General features: G+C 32.6%; 1 protein-coding gene across 4 annotated transcripts; it reads right to left on the bottom strand.

The window, feature by feature from the left end:
• Window positions 1-1,534: 1,534 nt before the first annotated feature.
• LOC148607664 (matrilin-1-like) lies at window positions 1,535-10,393 on the bottom strand. 4 transcript variants are annotated; one of them, XM_088545508.1, is made up of 9 exons: window positions 10,246-10,393; window positions 9,846-9,920; window positions 9,122-9,302; window positions 7,908-8,002; window positions 7,609-7,722; window positions 6,944-7,051; window positions 5,317-5,600; window positions 4,371-4,647; window positions 1,535-3,588 (listed from the first exon to the last, which is right to left on the bottom strand). In XM_088545508.1, exons 2-9 carry the CDS (start codon window positions 9,898-9,900, stop codon window positions 2,984-2,986), a joined length of 1,719 nt encoding a protein of 572 aa, XP_088401634.1. In that variant the 5' UTR covers window positions 9,901-9,920; window positions 10,246-10,393; the 3' UTR covers window positions 1,535-2,983. The 4 variants fall into 4 exon arrangements, with proteins under 4 accessions (XP_088401634.1, XP_088401632.1, XP_088401633.1 ...); XM_088545506.1 differs by having other exon boundaries at window positions 7,908-8,014; XM_088545507.1 differs by having other exon boundaries at window positions 4,371-4,638; window positions 7,908-8,017.
• Between the last annotated feature and the right edge of the window lie 10,135 nt (window positions 10,394-20,528).

Here is a 20,528-nt window from a genome sequence, read left to right on the forward strand (position 1 = left end):
ATCTTCTGTAGATTCTTTAAGTCAATTAATTTGTTTCCAATATTATTTTGGATCAGAATCTCTTAGACTTCATACGCATTTTGTTGTATTTTTTATTTTAAAAATACGAATCTCCAATAATAGAGTTGAAAGGAAATTTAGAGAGTGATCCTCCCACTTTGAATGAGGTTTTTCTCTTTAGACTCAGGTCAGAATTAAACCATATACAAGAGTTGTCTTCTTACAAGTCAATTTATCGTGATTGACAAATTTTAGGCTGCTTTTTCTGGATATTTACTATGATAATCATATTTTATAAAATAACTTATCTGTACTATACAAAATGGATGGCATAGTGTCTCTTGAAATTTAATAGTTGATGTTAAAGACAATTTATAACCTGGAAACTTAAGCATTTTAGTTATTCCCAGATAGCTTGGAAAAGGAAATTGCTAGAATTCCAAATGGTAACTCAAAATTGTAATCATGCAGAAAAATAATTGGATTGAAATACCATTACGATACAACCACACTATATCATGATGGCTTGTGGCAAGTAAGCTTACCATACCAGTCTCTAATTACGCCTCCATTTTGTATTTGTATTTTTGAAGATATGCATAATTCTAATACACATTCAACTTTTAGCATGAATTTTACTATCCTAGCTATGTTTTACATATTGAATGGTATCACATTCATAGTCATCATATATAGGTAAATGAGTAGTATAAGCATCATTTTGTATAAAATTTTGCTTTGAGCCTGACCAAGCATTTAAATCACTTCTTAATAAAATATCACATAACTGCTTGTATTTACAAGATATATCTTTGTCAATATTATTTTATACATCATAATCTCTCTGTTGCAAATAACTTGATGCATTGGAATTTGCACTGGTGAGTGTTTAGAGCACTACTTTATCATTCATTTCCATTTCTACAATTCTTCAGTTGTCTTGGTTGTTCTAAATTGTAGTCTTGTTTTTAAATATTTCTAACTTTATTTCAGCCTTTGGTTGTTTTTTTTTATTGTGTTTGTTTATTGCTCAATTATTTTTCTTAAACATGGTTATCTGCAATTTATCTGTTTTTGATGAAAAACCGAAAAATTGTTTCAACCAAAAAGAAACACGAAAACTAAAAACGATATATACATGTACACGTATGTAAAATAATAAAAGCCAAAATAAACACACGTATTTGCTAAGTAGGAACAATATGCAAGATATATAATGTATTACTTTTTCCTTAACTCAGTTTGTTGGTACTATGTTTAAAGAAGATAATACCAACAAGCTGAGTTCAGGAAAAACATTGACATCAACAGTATAACTGGTAGTATATTAAGTAAACTCTAAACATCGACAACATGTAGAGATAAACAGTTTCTTACACAACAAATTAATATACACCTGGTAAAAAGTTAATGAATGTGTGTCTAGTGTTAATATCCAAGGATTTTTGAATTGAAATAATGGTCCCTCTCATTTTAAATGTGTATAATACGAGTAAATATCACATGTTTGGCAATAGAAAACAGTAAGAAAACGCAAAATAATATTGTTTTATTTGTGAATCTTAACAACGAAATATAGACAGTTTTTGCACTAAAACACAGTCTTTGAAAAGTATTGCCATTGAAAGTTCCGAAACAATCTTCGTTTGTTCATTCATACTGGAAAATACTCATAGTGTTCCATACAAGGAATATCAGCGATAACAATTTCAAAATCGGGTGTATCCACCACCTGTCTGGATTACAGCTGCTATCTTCTGTCGTATACTACCAGTAAGGCGTCGAATTGGCTTCTGCGAGATCTGTGCCATTTGCGATTCAAATTGCCCCCTAGCTTTCTTACATTATGCACAGGAGCCCCCATAAGCTACGCTCGCCTACCAAGCTTATCACAAAGGTGCTCTATTGGGTTAAGGTCGGGACTCCTTGCTGGCCAGGGAAGATGATCAAAACCTTTGTTCTCAAGCTATGCCCTAACTGCCTTATTTCGATAAAGTCTAGCATTGTCATCCATAATTACAGGTCGTGAGGCTAGCAGATCGTTGTTAAAATGAGACCAACTTCAAATTTTAACACGTCCTGGATGTACATTTCGCCGGTAAGGCCGCCATCGACTGTCAACATATTCGTCTTGCTGTTATATCAATGCGAAATACAGTCCCACACCATAACTGATCCTCTACCAAATGGAACTGTTCCTGGGTTGTCACAGATGGTCTACTAGACTTTGACATCTTGTTTGGCAGCGCAAGTTTTCTAACCAAACGGCAAATGTCTATCTAATAGTACCCAAGCTGACGTCATATTGCCATGTAAGACATACCTGTACCGATAATTCGCCATTTCTGTACCTCCCATGACCGTCTCATTGCCATGTTTTCGTACAATAATTTTGTATTAAGAAATTCGGGGTTTAAATACCTAAATGTTGCATGAGAATATAGTGCAAATTAAACGAGGAATAAACAAAAACCACGCCTGACAATTGTTACGCCTGAATGATTTTGTCCTTTGAATGATAAGATAAAGAATTTATAACTACAAATTCATCAAAATTGAATTGACCAGATAAACATTTTGGGTGCTTAACATTTTTCTAGGTGTATATTAACAAACAAACAAATAAAAGCAAAAATTAAATAAAAAATAATACAAATCTAACACTTGTACAGTTCATTTCAACAGTTTTTAACACAACGGACGTATACATAAACGAACAGTCTAACAACTGAATAAAAACGGAAAAGTAATAAGGGCAATAATAAATATCGCTCGCATGAATAAACATAAAAAAAATAAACAAAAGTCTAAATAAAATGATAAGAAAGCACACAGATAAAAATCTACTGTGTACAAGGTTTGAAACCATAGTAATAAATTTTTATCAAATACCACATACAATGGAACATTATATAATTATTTTTGGAAACCACTTTGAAATAAAATTATAGGGATTAATCAAAAAAATAAATGTATTCATAGCTTAGTTGAATATATCATTCTTACAAGAATAGAATGCTGTCATCGAAGACAATGCTTTTAAACCGTCATATGAATTTGCTTTAAACTGTATTGGGATGTAAATCAGATTTGACGGATCAGATTGAATCAAAGTAAAACGATCCAAGAAAACGTCAGTTCCGTGTGCTACACCAACAGTTATAATCCCTTTTGTTTGAAGATTGAATACTTTTTCCTTTATCAAATCTAAACTATCCCAATTAGCATCCGACAAAAGCATCACAATCTTGCGAGCAGAGTCACGACCGTTATTCAACGGCGAAAATCCATCGTCTTTCAAGAATTCTAAAGCGTGTGCTGTATTTGAACTAGCTGACACCGTGTCCAAATCTATCATCTGAGATGCCGCTATTAATTTGTCAAGATTGGATGACCAACCTAGCTTATACACAAAGTCCGGATGGTCCGAAAAGGTTACTAAACCAATTTGTATATAGAAATGTAAACCTAAAAGATATTCTAAAATGCGCCGAATTAGTGATTTTCGGGACAAAAATCCACTCATTGTTTGGTTTTTGTTTACGTCCATCAAAATAATGATGTCAGTTTGAGAATGAAATGAACAGCCTGAAAGTAAAATCCATAAGGTAAAAATCAATGTAAAGCGTTTCGCATGCATGTTAAAATCGTGCAAGATTAATCCCCCTTTAAAAAGTTATGTTGCCGAAAAGACTAAATTCAACATTTTAACCACTTTATTGTTGACATCATATACTTGTTACCCGTAATATGAAAACATTTTTGTTACAATGTCGAAGGTTCACTTATTTGCTTTAACCCATATTTGACATCATATCTTTTCGCAGTAAACGTTTCCATAAAAAAACAACGAACACGTACCTTACTGGAGCACATTGTCCATACTTTAAGATTTATGTCCGGGAAAATTACTTTTCCAATTTTTTTAAAGTTTCTGTTTGTATATCTAAGTTGATTTGTGTAATATCTGATGATTTGTCTGTTTTTTACCTTGTTTTCGTCTATGAAGTATAACTATGCAGTTAAACCGTTGTCTTGATGTTGTTCTTTGACGAAATTCTTTATGGAGGTTAAGACATCAAATAAAGGCCAAGTTCTAAAGGGCTCATGCATTAGGCAAACGTATTACCCATTTCTGTGTAGTTCGCATGATAACTTGAAATAATGATCGGATAAAAGTGATCGCATGGAATGAAATTGACTCCAATATCGTATTTCTATCCACCCGTCAAAATCCAAGAGAAAACATTATGCGACCAGTTAAGTTCTGACGCGGTCGATGTTTCAAAAAATAAATACAACCTTTATAAATTTTAACAAAATGATTCCAAAAAAAATGAAACTAATATGTTTTATAGATAAATACAAACCAGGACATGATTTCGCAACTGTTGAAACCATGAGTCGATTCACTGCATATTCGTATTGTTCATATGTAAATACATATTCCTCATTGTAAGCAATATTAACAAGCTCCATATGAGAAACAGATGATCCTATTCCAATAGAGATAAGCTTTATTCTGGCATTCCTTAATTTCTCCGCAGTTTTATAAACATTTTGTCTGTCTGTTGAAAGGCCATCGTACAGTAAGATTATAAACTTATAGGAGGTTGGACGAGACCCAGACGATGCATCCTGAAATAACTTAAGAAGAGAAAACGGCGGAGTTAAGTAAAATTTGAAAAAAAATACATTAAACAAAGAAAAGAAAATGAAATAAATAGACCTAAATGAAAGACACGCGATGCACGTACGTTGTACATGAAGGTACATGAAGGTACAGTACAATACGGTTTTTTTTGCTTCAAAGTGATGAAAAGCTAAATGAAAGTACACTTACATGTTTCATGAATTTACAAAAATGAATTTCACATGCTGGATATATCATAAGAAAAAAAGTTGTAAATTTTTAAGGACTAATTATAAAGAGCAGAAAGTTAAGTTGATTAACTAAATTGGTCACAATTCTGCGGAGTTCCTTGGGCTTTGTAACACGAGGTCCTTTTTTTTTTTATTGTTTTCGCAATGCAATACGACTAGATTGTGATACAGGATAAATGATCAACTCTAATTATAGGAATATGTGTGTAAGAATCAAAAGCTTTACATACAATTCAAAACATTTGATGTTAAAATATAGCATTCGCTTTATTGTGGATTCGATCCTACACGTGTATTTAAATACACATATTTCGTATTCAGGTTTTTTCATGCTTCACTTAATTTAAACGAAACATTCATCAATGATGGTTGATTGGAATTGTTTTTCGGAAGTACGTAAGAGAAAATACAACATTTCTACTTAATTGGCACCTCTTCCGCCTTTGTAAGGGCTTTTGCTGTGAAAGTAGGTCCACTTCCAGTGTTAATATTGTTGATAACAGCAATGGGAGATTTGTTGTCAGAATACGTATTGAAGTTAAACAAAACTGATACATTCAAATGGTACTTGATAGCTGCAAACTGAAAATCATCTGGTCCTAATGGCAAAATGTTAATATAATACTTCATCACCTCTTTCATCTTGTTCAAATTGTCACTTGTGCTCGTAGATAAATCCACAATGAAAACGATATCAGCTGGACCTGGCCTACAGTCTGTGTATATATGAAAGCATACCACGATTAAATGAATGATTAGGCATTAAAACGGCCAAGCCTAAAACGATACGTTTAAGAGGCTCTCCACTTATAAATCAGCATGATCCTATGATACGGTTGGCTGTTTGATCTCATTGACATTTTTGTTTCAATGTAATGTGTATATCATATGTATGTCAAAAAGCATAAAGATTTTTTTCAAAGCGACAATGGATGGCTTGGAAATTTTTAAGCTATCTAAATAAGCAACCATATTGTTCACAAAATAGTTGCTAATAAAGTTCAATGCTTTCTATGTATTTTTTCTCTTTAATCGTTGAAGTTAATCAAAACAAACATTCAACTTTGAGAAGGATGCATTTGAGATATGAAATGAAAGCAAATATTTTGAAAGCAAAATTTGTCATGTGCCAACCACTGTCTGCTTTATGCATTGATATCCTCTCAAGTGTATAAAAGCGTTTTATGGTATAGGTTTTGTCCATTATTGAAGACTGTTGGGTGATCTGAAAAAGTTTCATTGTATGTTGCTTGGTATTTGGTGGACGATAATCGCATTGGCAATCATACTATTCTCTTATTTGTATATGTGAATCTTGATGACTTAATTTGACAAATTAGAAATTTGTCATGTGATACTCGGAAGAGGCCAATATTTTTACTATAAATGGCCATTCTTAACCTGTAATAGCATTGAATTGAAATTACTCTTAATGAAGAGAAAGTGATGCTTTAATACACCGTTTTTGATTCGTTCTAATTTTCATGTTAGCACATGTTTCAAGTGACCTTTAAATGGTACAAACTTGAAACGTTCGAATTATATCTAAAGTGATTTGGAAATAGTTAAATAGTATCTATGTTGTAAAAGAGTAATCAAGGGAACCAAGGTTAAAGCGGTAATCTAGGGACAACGACCAGACATGGAAAATAGACATACACAACAAAGAACATAAAGTAACTAAAATCATACATACAAAGTAACAAAAGCAAATGAGCAACTCGGACTCCACTAAAAACTGGCAGGGTGGACCAGGTCCACCGGTAGGGTAAGCGTCCTCTGCTTTTCTAGAAACACCCGCCGAGTTGCTCATAAAAAGTCAAGTCCGGGGTAGACAAAAGAGGAAAGGAAAACTATGACCCGTTGAATAAATCAGTTTTACATTTTTACATACGATTATCTTCATCTCTGCTTCAATTTTTGTTTTCTGAGTAACATTTATCTTGAGGAGAATATTATGGTAGATATTTACACTACAACCGAATTTTGCAAACAAAATGTAACAATCAGACCCATATTCCATGAAACAGCACGTATATTGGTAATTTTATGACAATACCTGGTTTACATGTTTTCCAAGTAATATTACCGAGCTCCGTACAGCGTACTACGTCAATAGTTTGGTTAGCACATGTGTTATCAACAACTGTTACATCACAGGGTTTGCCTTGAAAAAAAACAAAACATATGACGTATTAAGAAGAAAACCGAAGAATGGTTTATGTTCGGGATACCTTATACATTATCAAAAGCCGTAGATAAAATAAATACAGATTATAACATTCCATAACCTGTTATCCCAAGCTAATTGTTTTATATCAGCAATCTTTACAAATTAGAATTTCATTTGTACACATGCAAATTTAATTTCACATTGAATTATAACTGAAAGGAATTAAAATAATAAATTCAAATAAAATATAATATATACTGCATGTTCTCTAAAATGCAGAATGAATTGTCACAACCTAAGTAAACAGTATTTTATTTGTTAAAAAAATCGGATGAAGGACCGAGATACGGTAAACCGTTTGTTTTTTATTGGCAGAGTAACAATACGATTACCCAAGAGTTAAGTGATAGAAACCTTTGGTAAAACTATAGCATCGAACGTACTAAAAGGTAATTATCATTTCAATTACGTTTTTCGTCTTTGTAGTTTGATAGTTAAATACTTCTGTTATGTTGGTTTAACTGCTGAAATAATAGTAAATAGATACTTACATTTTTGACAGATAATGGGAAGTTTGAATGAAGCATCATTGCATGGCAAATCGTTCCATCCTCCATCACTGTATATTTCAGCGCAATTTTCATGATTAAGATTGTCAGGCTGAGCTATAAACAAAAATCAATCATTTATATTGCATTCGCTTTATTCTTGAACAAGATCTACATATCTTTTGTCCTATAATTGAAGAAATAATCTGTCTTCGAAACTTTGCGTTAGGAATCCTAACGCATACACAAATAAGTCACAGAACTTCAGAATCATTGTTGTGTTAATCTTACAAACTACCTACTTGGTTTCCAGTGTAAATCCGAAGAATCAACATCGGAGAAGTCAGGCCATAACCAGTCATCTTCCATACACTTGTCGTTCACTCCAGTCCAGACTCTATCAAGATGGCTACTTTTGTGAATGTATTTAATATCATGTATGAATTTATAGCTTTTTTTACAATTTCAATCATTAAGATTAACGTCTACTATATCAGTACCATAACGCATATATTCAAGAAATAATTTGGTATAACGTGATGATTTTTGAATTCGTATCTTTTAGAGATCATTAAATGTGCACACAAACTGTGACATAAAGTACACACTAATGTCAATGTCATGCGTGTGTTGGCCAAAACTTATGTGTAAAAGATTCAATTGATGAAATATATTCAAAACTATTTGAACTATAACCATAGAATTCTTTTGATTCTTTTATGGATTTGTACTTTTAAACTACATATTGCAGTACTTACTACCCCAGACTTGACTTGTTATAAGGAACTCGGTGGGTGTTTCTAAAAAAGCAGAGGACGCTTACCCCACCGGGGCACCTGGTCCATGCTTCCATTTTTAGTGGAGTCAGAGTTGCTCATTTACTTTTGTTACTTTGTATATATTATTTTGGTTATTTTATGTTCTTCGTTGTATTTGTCTGCTTTCCATGTCGGGTCTTTGGCCTTGGATCACATTCTTTCGATTACCGCTATAACCTTGGTTGCTTATGAATAAAGTCGTTCATGAAAATGTTATAAAAAATGTGGCTTGTTCTGTAAAGAGAAAAAATAAACCAGTAGAATGATACGAAATTGGTATGTTTTTTGTATTCCTTGGAATATCTAATGAAAACTGGTATATAGTGCAAAATAACATCACAAAGGAGAATATATTTATTAGTTTAATAGAAAATGTATAGAAATCATGCAACATGACGAGTATAACGTCTGATAACTTATTAAATAAACCTAGGTTATACTCAATTTACTCTCAATATTTCCTTGATATTGATTTTGCTAGATGAAACAAACTTGGATGTCATATTGTAAATATACAAGAAAAAATTCGAAATGATTTCGTTCTTACGCAACTTTCCAGGCATGTGTTTATTTACATTTGCCATTATATATTTCCCACCATTATATGGTACATGTAATTCGCATTTTTCATATTTTAGATAGCGCATTTTCATCCCGAACGCACAAAGTTATTCCAGGTGCTATTAAAGAACACTTACTCATTTAGGAATTGTTTGTTCCAGTCTATTCCTCTATTAAAAGGAGAAAACAAAATCGCCTGTTCTTTTCCGCATCGTGCTTCAGCACCATCCCAAGTATCATTAAGAAGTGATCCATCATTGTTTCGTAAGACCTTATACAAAATACCATCACGTTCCTCCCATGTCGGTAATTTTCCCTCTGCAAAGTATCAAGATTTAGGGACATGAAACATAGATAGATAATTTATCGAGGGGTCAACGAGCAGAAAGTCTCATAAAACGTTCAATACGTACATTGAAAACTCTCAGTAGACTTTAAAAATTTATATTTTGAAGATGTTTTGTCGAAGTAACTTATTGTAAAACATCCTGTAATTAAGACTGAAGTCGCATTGAGAGACGCGAATTCTTAAAAAGCTAACCAGACTGCGTTTGGTTCGCTTATGTTAGATACAAAAATACCTATCTTATTAATATATATTATTATATACATAAATTATATCAAAGGAGCAATATTATTGAAACTTCCATCTTTGATACAAAGAAGGAATTCCCCATGTTTTTTTTATGGGTATCGAATTTCGTGTTTAAAGAAGAAATAAATTATACTTGTGAAAAATCAACATTTGTCAGATATTACAGTAACAGGCAAGTCTTATATCAACCTATTGAATTTTTGATTTAGAGCAGAATTAACTTAATTTTACTTTTATATCAAATGATTCATTTATTTAGTTCATACCTGTTAAATCTAACACAAGTGCCATGCATAGCGCAAGAAAAACCATCTTTACCATGTGTGTTGCCTGTGGAGGGTCTGAACATTTATATAGAAACAAAAGATTAATTTTTTTAATGTACAATATTTTGAAGTCACAAAACACCTCATCATTTGTTTAAAACAATCTATGGAATAAAAATGTATTTGTAGAACAGGTCATTAAACAATGACTGTTGTGATCACGATTACGATTAAATATACATATAACTAAAAGCCAGTTTTCAATGTTAGCAATGTAGAAAACACACAACTCTTCTAATTTGTAATGTATTTTCTATTGCAATTAATTTTCTTCTAACTTCAGTCATTTCGTATCCCAGCAAGCATAGAAAGCAAAATAATAAAACAAATGATTACTTACGAAGTTATAGGCTAATATTTTTATTGAAAGTCTTTTAGATCCAAACGTGAATATAGCAGTCTGTTTATACACATTTGTATAAATCGAACTCTTTATATTGTGATAAATTCAGGGGAACAGGAAGTTAGATAGTATGTAGGTGACATGGTAGATGGACTATTGAAAATATATTTAAAGATCTATTAAAGGTCTTTACCGTAAGTGATATACTTACCTTGATATTTGCATAGAACCTTATAAATCTTTTAATCTCTATAACAAATATGCAGTATCAATAAAAACGGATAGATTATATACATCTATAATCTATACTGTTATGCTTAGTATTTTAATTATTACTGCATGTCATTAGGAACACTTATTGGCGGATAAAAAAGATGTTTCGTTCTTCGTAACATTCCCAAGTTACTTGTCCAAATGAATCATTCAAATGATCACCGTTTCTTATATAGCGAAATATAACTTCGAATTGGTTATATACATTCATTTAATGATAACATCAGGTTCCATACATATGTTTACTGACATATTTGGCTGTAACGTAGGCAATATCATACATTTGGATATAAGGGACTACTCAAATCAACCGGTATACACCTAGGTCACTTCACTTGAAACTTCGGGGGCTGAAGTGGGATTCATTTTTCGGCGAATCTCCAAGCCCCAAGATAATGCCTTAATGTCTTCCAGAACAAAATAATCTAATAAGATGGTTCTTGGTTTGCATCTAAAATAATTCTTTTGACTATATATTTTATTTCATTTATCTTTTAATCAAGCATTGCATGGATTTTAAAGTCTCTAATACACTTCACTCTGAGTAATGAATGTAACTGATATTTTTGCCCGGAATACAAGTATGGGATTGACCAGTACTACTTGTTGACTTATGCCAAAGTTCATTAAAGGTGTTGGGCCAATTCTCACAGCTAAAACTGCCTAAATGATTGAAGAAAAACAATTAAGGAAAATACATTCTTGTATGATGAGCATCTTCCAAAATGTATACCTTGCGTTAATTAAACTCTCAATTTTAAAATTGTAGAATTCCTCTTGGACGATCAGGTAAAGAAATAGAAGTGTCCATCCATGTTTGAAAATTCCTCAAAAAATCCTCATCAATTCTGTACCATCTCTATCTATTACATTTGCCATGTTGCACTGGTGAGTGTTATGAAGACACTACTACACTACAGGTGCATTACAGATACCCTATATTTAAGTCCTTCAATTGTCTTGATTGTTTTTGATGTGCTTGTTTTGAAAATATACATTGTCATCGCTATTTCGTTCTATGTACGTTCCCTTGTTTTCAGGGTTTCTATTGAACTCAAATTATAGATATCTTAGAAAATACATAAAAGGGTGTTTTAATGAAAACAGTTTATCGTTAAAAGTTGCATATACACACATGTTAAATACACGTATTGTTCAATAATAAAAAAAATATTCGAGATAAGTGTATTGTATTAGTCCCTTTTTTGCTTTTGAATAACCTCCTTAAGTATGGATATTAGGGAAACTGACTAAATTCTAACAACACTCTAACGTTAAATATCTTTCGAAAAACACAACGTATCAAAGACATTGAACAGTCCGTAACACAACACAAATATCAACTAACAAACAAACAAACAAAAAGCAAGAAATAATACCAACACTTGTACAGTTGAACAGTATTTACTAAAACGAAAGCAATAAAGTTGAGGAAAAACCTACAAAAATCAATCATGTGTACTGTTACTTTTGAAAACAGTAGAAAAAATAACACGTTTAAAATAATAAACATAAAATCATAATAGAATGATAACAAGAACACGAATGTTAAAATGTATACAGAAGTAACTGGCTTAAGGATCAATGTAGCGAAGACTAAAGTGATGATTATTAACACCATTCTACCTGGTTTCATCACAATAAACAACATCCCAATTGAGAGAGTCGATGAATTTATATACCTGGGAACCAAACATGACAACCTCAGAAAATGTCGGAAAAAGAAGATATTAAGACCGGTTTGACCAGCCTTCGCAAGACTTAAGCCCATCTGGATCTCTTAGTGTATATTATAAGAAAATAAATACACATCTACAACAGTAAAACCAGTACATGGAATATTTTGACCAAAACGATCAGAAATAAAGAACTGCTGAGAAAGTGCAATGCAAGTCCATAGCAATAGAAACTACAATAGAGACGCTTCAGATGGTAAGGCACTATCTCGAGGTAGGAAAATGAGATTCTTCTTAAGGTGGCTCTACGCTGGACACCACATGGATTGTAAAATCAGAGCAGACCTCGTATCACTTGGAGGAGAACTGTTCTCTCATGGCTGCAAAAATATGGATACACATTTGGACAAGCTCAACACGTTGCAAATAACTGAGTAAAATGGAGGGAACTTGTGTCGGTCTTCTGTCCCAATCCGGGATAAGGAGCTTAGAAGAAGAGAAAAAGATTTTTACAACTACATCTCCAGCAATAACACTAAATTTATATCAAATAAAAGTATTCTAAGGAACTGAATATTGAATAATCATTTAACACACTTTTTCCAAAAGAACAAAATATAACTAAAACATTTTCCCCTAAAATTACAAATATGCATTTAAATTAAAAGAACGTGTCATTGAAATGTAATCATGCGATAGTGCATACGAAGCAATGTATTTATTGTAATTTAGTTGAATAAATCATCATTACACGAACAAAATGCTATCATAGAAGCCAATGATTTTAACCCGACGTACGGATTGAAATATATTGGTATGTAAATAATATGTGAAGGATCAGATTGTGTCAAAGTAAAACGATTCAAGAAAACGTCTGAACCGTGTGCAATACCAACAGTAATATCCCTTTCATTTGAAGATTTATAACTTCTTCCTTTATCGTATCTAAACCATCTCAATTAGCATCAGAAAGTAGCAAATCAATCTTGCCATCTGATACACGACCATTATTCGGTAAGGGAAATCCCTCGTCCTTCAAGAATTCTAAAGCGTGTTTTGTATTGGTAATAGCTGGCATCGTGTCATATCCACCATCTGAGATGCCGCCATTAATTTATCAAGGTCGGAAGACCAGCCTAACTTATATATGAAATGCGGATGGTCCGTATATGTTACCATACCAACATGTATATCGAAATTTAAGCCTGAAAGATAATCCAAAATACGAGGGATCAGTGATTTCCGGTACAAAAATCCACTCAACATCTGGTTTTGGTTTACGTCCATCAAAATAAGGTAAATAATACGTAAATCTGTCAATATCATATACACTAAGGAAAGTTTTCGTTGATATGAAAGTTATTCCCGGTACATTAAATATTAGCAGAATATGCTTGAAATTAATTTTTGTAGCGCTATTTATGGCAATCTTGTTTTTTTTTATTTGTTTTAAAGCGAACCTTTTTAATGTCATATTTACTTCTTTGAGGGTTTGACGTGTTATAATATAATAAGAGAGAGTTTTTTTTTTAAATTTCTTTCTTTTCCTCTATAGTTTGTTTTTCGTGAAAGTTGTCAATTTTTTATTACATTATTAAATGATTTTTTTCTAAAGCATGATTGAAGATCGTTAGCGACTTGTGCTTATTACATTACTTGTTTTAGAATAATTTTGAAATTATTGATTAGCACAATTAATCACAAAATATTTAACAGTATATCTAATCGCTCTTACGATGCGTTTTAAACTTTGTGTTGTCATCATACCAGGCATGGTTAAGGAATTATCAGTTTTCTTAAAGTTTACGTTGAAGGCTAGTATGTAAGTTTTCAGTGAGACTGTTATTGTTAGGATTGCTGTCTCATGCTAGCATTAAATTTGTTACACAATGTGTCAATGTCGGGAGTGCAGTCTTAGGTTAGCATGGAATGTTGAAGGTCAATTTGGCATTGTGAGGATTGCTGTCTCAGGCTAGAATAAAATGTTGGTCAATATGACAACGTCTCCATTGCTGTCTCAGGCTAGCATGAAATGTTGAAGTTCTCATTGTTTGGAATTTTATCTATGCACACTTAATATATTTTTTTGATAAACCATTCTTGTGTTCTTACCAGGGCACTTTCCAATTGTAGAAGTCATAAGTCAGTTTACCGCATTTTGATATTGTTCATACAAGAATGCATAGTCGTCGTAAAAGGCAACGTTAACCAGCTCCACGTGAGAAACATATGATCCTATCCCTATTGGAATAAGACGTATTCCGGCATTCCTTATCTTAACAGACTCTTTTTAAACATCCGATCTATCTGTTGATAGGCCGTCGTAAAGTAAAATAATGAACTTGTAGGTGTCTGCACGAGACCTGGACAAAGCGTTCTGAAACATCTTGTAATAAATGAAAATTGAAATATAGTACGAGTAAATCTTATTAAGATACTAAAATGGTTTCATGAGATGTAACATGGAGGAAACAAGTAGTATTTATGAAAACGAAACAAATAAATATAAATATATAAATCATCTAACAAGTAGTTATAGCAATAATAGCAACAATAATAAAAACATAGCAATAACACTCTTTATAAAACTCAAAAGACGGATTTGAATCTCTTTTCTGCTTTTTTTCATCATCTGCTTTTTTGTTTAGAAAATAGATCGAAAATATTGACTATAATAAACAGTTTTAGGTATCCAGTCTGTAATAGAAGCATCATGTCTTACTTTCCAATGTTCACCGTGGTGTCTCCTTTCTAAAATCCCAGTATTTATTTGGTATCATTATTTCCAAAATTATCATTGACCATAAGAAAGGAATGTAGTTGTAGTGCCTCATTGCGTCCGAGCTAATAGGGAATGATGAAGGCATTTCACAATGTATGTATATAACAATGATTTTTCATTACCTCGTTGGCTTTTGTTAATGCCTTTGCTGTGAATGTGGGTCCGCTTCCACTGGTAAAGCTGTCGATTACTGCTATAATAGAACTGCTATCGGAATATGTGTTGAAGCTAAATAAGACTGATGCATCAAAATGGAACTGGAGAGCTGCAAATCGGAAATCTGCTCCCATTGGCAGCTTGCTTATGAAATATTTTATTACTTTTTTTCACTTTTGTTTCCGAAACGTTCGTGCTTGTTGATGAATTAATTAGGAATATGATGTCCGCTGGACCTGGTCTGCAGTCTGTAAACAATACAAATCAAGAAAACAAGTATCTCTTTTCGGGGAGACAAATCAATTGTTATATTCAGAACAATATATTTATTTAAATTTCGCGTGATTTTGCATCAAACTACGTATAATGAAGCTAAGAATCAGGTAAAAAGATTGTCATGAAAAAGTGAAGTGAATTTCTTATCTTTTGGAAAAGATATATGAACTGGTATGTATCTTGTTTTTTATATGTTATTAGGCAAGTGATCTTCAGTTTTAAGATGTAATTGCGTTTTATTTTGTTATGCTTACAGTGTTTGTAAATCATCTCTATCTCTGTTTGTGTTAATGATGTATCCATACTTTACGTTAAGAGATGTTAAACTGTAAAATAAATCACAATAGTTCTTACCTGGTTTAAATGATTTCAATGTAGCGTTTCCAAGTTCTGTACATCGTACAATGTTTATTCATCGATTGGCGCACAGGTTATACGGAACACTCTCACCACAGTTTACCTGAAATAATTAATTAACTCGAATATATTTGACTTAAGACCGGTAAAACTGCCTGATCAATAATTTCATCTTGCTAGGCCATTACGAGGATCTTCAAGGTAAGTTTTTCCGTATATGCACGGGGTTACAAGCCATCGAGTATACAATTGATCCATAAGGTAACCATAGAGCCTGTGATTTGTACGCGGATTTTCATTGTAGAAAGAAATTGCGGAAAAAAATCAGCATCTAAATAAGAGGCATGTTCAGTCTTTGTTTACATCTCACAGATAGATAAGATATCATCAACTACATTTCACGTCTAACCGAACTAACAATCCATCAAACTTACTACCAACATTGGTGCATACGGTATAACTACAAGAGCTAGTGACGACCAGTAACAATGCGAACATACATTCTGAAATCCAATTTATTTATTACAGTACCATTATGTAAGAGATTTGAAATTGGACCGGGATACGCTTCGATCATTTTCTTTGTAAATCTTGAAATAAGGGGTCGTATATAAACCCTTTAATAGGTTTAATAGCCATAAAATCATGCTGTGATAAACACATAAAACGAAATAACAAAGATAATACATTTATAGAGCGGGTAAAATGGGAAATATGACAAATACGTTTTTGAATATTTCACTTTCTTTTAATTGACGACTTATTGTCATTTTTTTACTCAAATTATACAATATAAAAATAATTTGTGTTAACATCAAAATCATTCGTTTTGTAGCCCAGTATTATCTCTTTATAAAAATAATAAATACATTTTTGCCACGAAATAACCAAAATCAAATTCTTTGCAGGAAAAGCAAAGGACGCTTACCCTACCGGTGTACCTGGTCCATGCTCCCAGTTTTTTTAGTGGAGTCCGAGTTGCTCATTTGCTTTTGTTACTTTGTATGTATGATTTTAGTTAATTTATGTTTTTTGTTGTGTATGTCTGTTTTCCATGTCTGGTCTTTTTCCCTTGATTACATTCTTTTGATTACCGCTATAACCTTGGTTCCCTTGATTACTCTTGTATTAGATTTCATTTTGGGTATACTTTGCACATTTTGACTGAAAATCAATACATTTTCAATACACCCTTAAAGTAAGATAAGATTTCCAATATATGCTTCCATATACATTTTTACATCATTGACGTCAAAACACACAAAAAATCAGCGCCAATTGAGCAATGTATTTATTGCAACTCATTTGAATATATCATCTTTACACGTGTAATATGCTGTCATGGAAGCCAATGCTTTAAACCCGTCATAAGGATTTGTTTTAGAAAACGTTGCTATATAGATAAGATGCGAAGGATCAGAGTGTATACAAGTAAAACGATCCAAGGAAACGTCAGTTCCGTGTGCTACACCAATATTTATAATCCCTTTTGTTTGAACGTTTAAAACTTCTTTCTTTATCATATTTAAACTATCCCAGTTAGCGTCCGACAAAAGCATAACAATCTTGTGAGAAGAGTCACGACCGTTTTTTGACGGCGAAAATCCCTCGTCTTCAAGAATTCTAAAGCGTGTGTAGTATTGGAACTTACTGACACCGTGTCCAAATCCACCATCTGAGATGCCGATATTAGTTTGTCAAGATCAGTAGACCAGCCTAGGTTATATATGAAGTCCGGATGATCTGAATACGTTACTACACCAATATGTATATCGAAATTAAAACCTAATAGATATTCTATTATGTGTCGGATAAGTAATCTCCTGGACAGAAATCCACTCATCGTCTGTTTTTTGTTTACGTCCAACAAAATAACGATGTCGGTTTGCAAATGGAATGAACAGCCTAAAAGTACAAATCAAGACGTTTATACAAAATGTGTTAAACAATGTATTATACATTTTTCGCCGAATGCGCCAATTTTTGTTTTAACAGATATAATTTGCTAAAACTGTGTTAAAAATGTATTATACATATTACGAAAATGGATATGATGACTACTAGTATGTTAGATTACTACCAAATCGGAATGAAAAATGCAAGCCCATTGCCACTAATGGGTCTGCAATGCACGGCACGACAATCCTCACACCACAGCTGGCCATAAACAACATAATACATATGTATAACTGAATAGTTGCTTACATAGTCTCCTTACGTTTTCCAAATTATCCTCTGATAATGAAATCAAAATAATTTCAGAGCTTGTCTGAGAATCTCAGTCAATTTGTATTAATCTTATTCTGAGATTATTGATTTGCACCATAAATCAAAAAACATTTTATACTATAAAATGAAAAAAATACAGTAGTTCATAGTTTCTTTGAGTGTGACCTCTATCTTACTTTGATGACTTGTATGTAGGTTGTATTTCAGTTATTATTATTAGGATTATTGTCTTATGCTAGCATAACATATGCAGGACAATATTACACTAATATGATTGCTGTACTGTGATAGCATGAAATGTTTTAGGTCAGTATGGAAATTTTGCGATTGCTGTCTCAGGCTAGCATGTAATGTTGTAGATCAATGTGGCAATGTCGAGATTGCTCTCACAGGCTATCATAAAATATTATCTCATTAAGGCAATGTTGGGATTGCTGTCTCATTTTAGCATGCCATGTTGTCGATCGATTGTTACTGATAAGAATGTCTATCCATACCTTCAATACCGTTGTTAAAAAAATCAAAATATATTTCATTAATATATTCTTACCAGAGCATGACAGACCACCAATGGTAGAAGTCATAAGTCGATATACCGCATGTTTGTATTGTTCATACGTAAATACAAAGTCCTTATTATAGGCTACGTTTACCAGTTCCGCATGAGCGATAGATGATCCTATCCCTATTGAGATTACTCTTATTCTAGTATTCTAGCCTCTCTTAATTTAACAGAATCTATATAAACGTCAGATCTATCTGTTGATAGGCCATCATACAGTAAAACAATTAACTTGTAGACATTTGGGCGAGACCCATTTAATGTATCCTGGAACATCTTAAAATTAAATGATTGAAATATTATGAGCAAATCGTGTTTAATTTGAGATGATAACGTAGGTAACAAGCGGTTTAAAGTAGAAAAATAAAGTATGCTTTTGCTATTAGATTTTTTAAAATGAATATAGCAATTTTCATTTCAGGATAAAGTAAACGGCTTCGTCTAATGAATTTGTTTGAGCCTTTGTGTATCAAGAGATGTACCTCTCGCATTTAATGATCAAATATTCCTTGTTTCATCAAAAAATTCTGAAAGAAAGAGTCTTTAACCAGCTGCGGGCTGTCAATAAATTATTTCTTGAATAATCGCACGAAAATAACAGTAACAAGAAAACATATATAGAACATCTTTGATGGAAAGTCCTCAGTGGTTGTAGAGCTGCATTGAGTCTAAGCAGTAGAAAATTGTAATTAAAAGAAAACAAAAACGAAAAAGGACAAACAAAACAAAACAAAGCATTTCATTACCTCTTTGACCTTTGTTAATGCCTTTGTTGTGAATGTAGGTCCACTTTCACCAGTGAAGATGTCTAGTGCTGCTATAATAGAACTGCTGTCAGAATATGTGTTGAAATTAAATAAGATTGATACATCATAATGGTATTGGATGGCTGCATATTGGAAGTCATCAACCCCAAATGGCAGCTTGCTAATGAAATATTTCATTATTATCTTTATCTTTGCTTCCGAAACATAAGTGCTCGTTGATGAATCTATTAGGAATATTATGTCTGCTGGGCCTGGTCTGCAGTCTATGAACGACGAAAATCAACAGAAACAAGTACATGTAAATTTATCCGGGTGACAAATTAACAGACCAAATGATACAGGAAAAAGGTTTTCACATGGCCGTATTTGAATTTCGCATGTATTTGCACATGATGTTAGGTTCGTCCAAAGCCAAGATCTAGGACGCACAGTCAGAGGTACAAAAAGAGAAGATTTTTAATTTTGTGAAAACAATTACCGATATAGTATTACAAATTTCAAAATTCATCTATCACTATGATCACCAATGTTTCATACCTTGTATTGTACCTCTCAGTGATGAATTTGGTTTTGGTATTGAGAGTACTTCTCGTATACAATTAATTTGTATATCTAGATCTTTCTTGGAATTTGATTCTAATACTGATGATGAGTGGTTACTCCTTGAAACACATGTACAGCATATCGGAAGTTGGAAAACAAGAAAGATGGTACTTTACCTTAAAACAATAATGCACAAGCGTTACCTTGTTTACACCTGAAAAAGTCACTAGATTGGTTGGAGCACAGGTTGCTTCGTACGGTCTCGTGACAGGGTATACCTTGAATCGTTAGTGTTAAAACATACTTATCAAATGTTTCAAAAAATGGAACACTTTGTTTCAAATCATTTTATTTAAAACAAATATAAAATCAGTATTCTTTAATTTACTGACGATCTGGACAATGACACAAAATTTGACCCCTTTATAAATTAAAACATTCATTGGTCTTGTTTTATATGATTGAAAAGCAACTAAGCATACAACACCTTTAATTTTTCAATAACAAAAAGAGGTAAATTATATATGACTCAAGGGATGCACAAGCAATGGACAAACCAAAGCCGATAGTTCCGAAAAGGACAAAAGCCATGGGACTCTCTAAGCGTCGATATAGGATCGTAAGAATTCGAATAGACTACATTTTGTCATTGTTTTACC

This window comes from Perna viridis, chromosome 9, assembly GCF_037379345.1.
Source record: "Perna viridis isolate PV_CMFRI_1.1 ecotype Kerala chromosome 9, ASM3737934v1, whole genome shotgun sequence".
Lineage (NCBI taxonomy): Eukaryota > Metazoa > Mollusca > Bivalvia > Mytilida > Mytilidae > Perna > Perna viridis.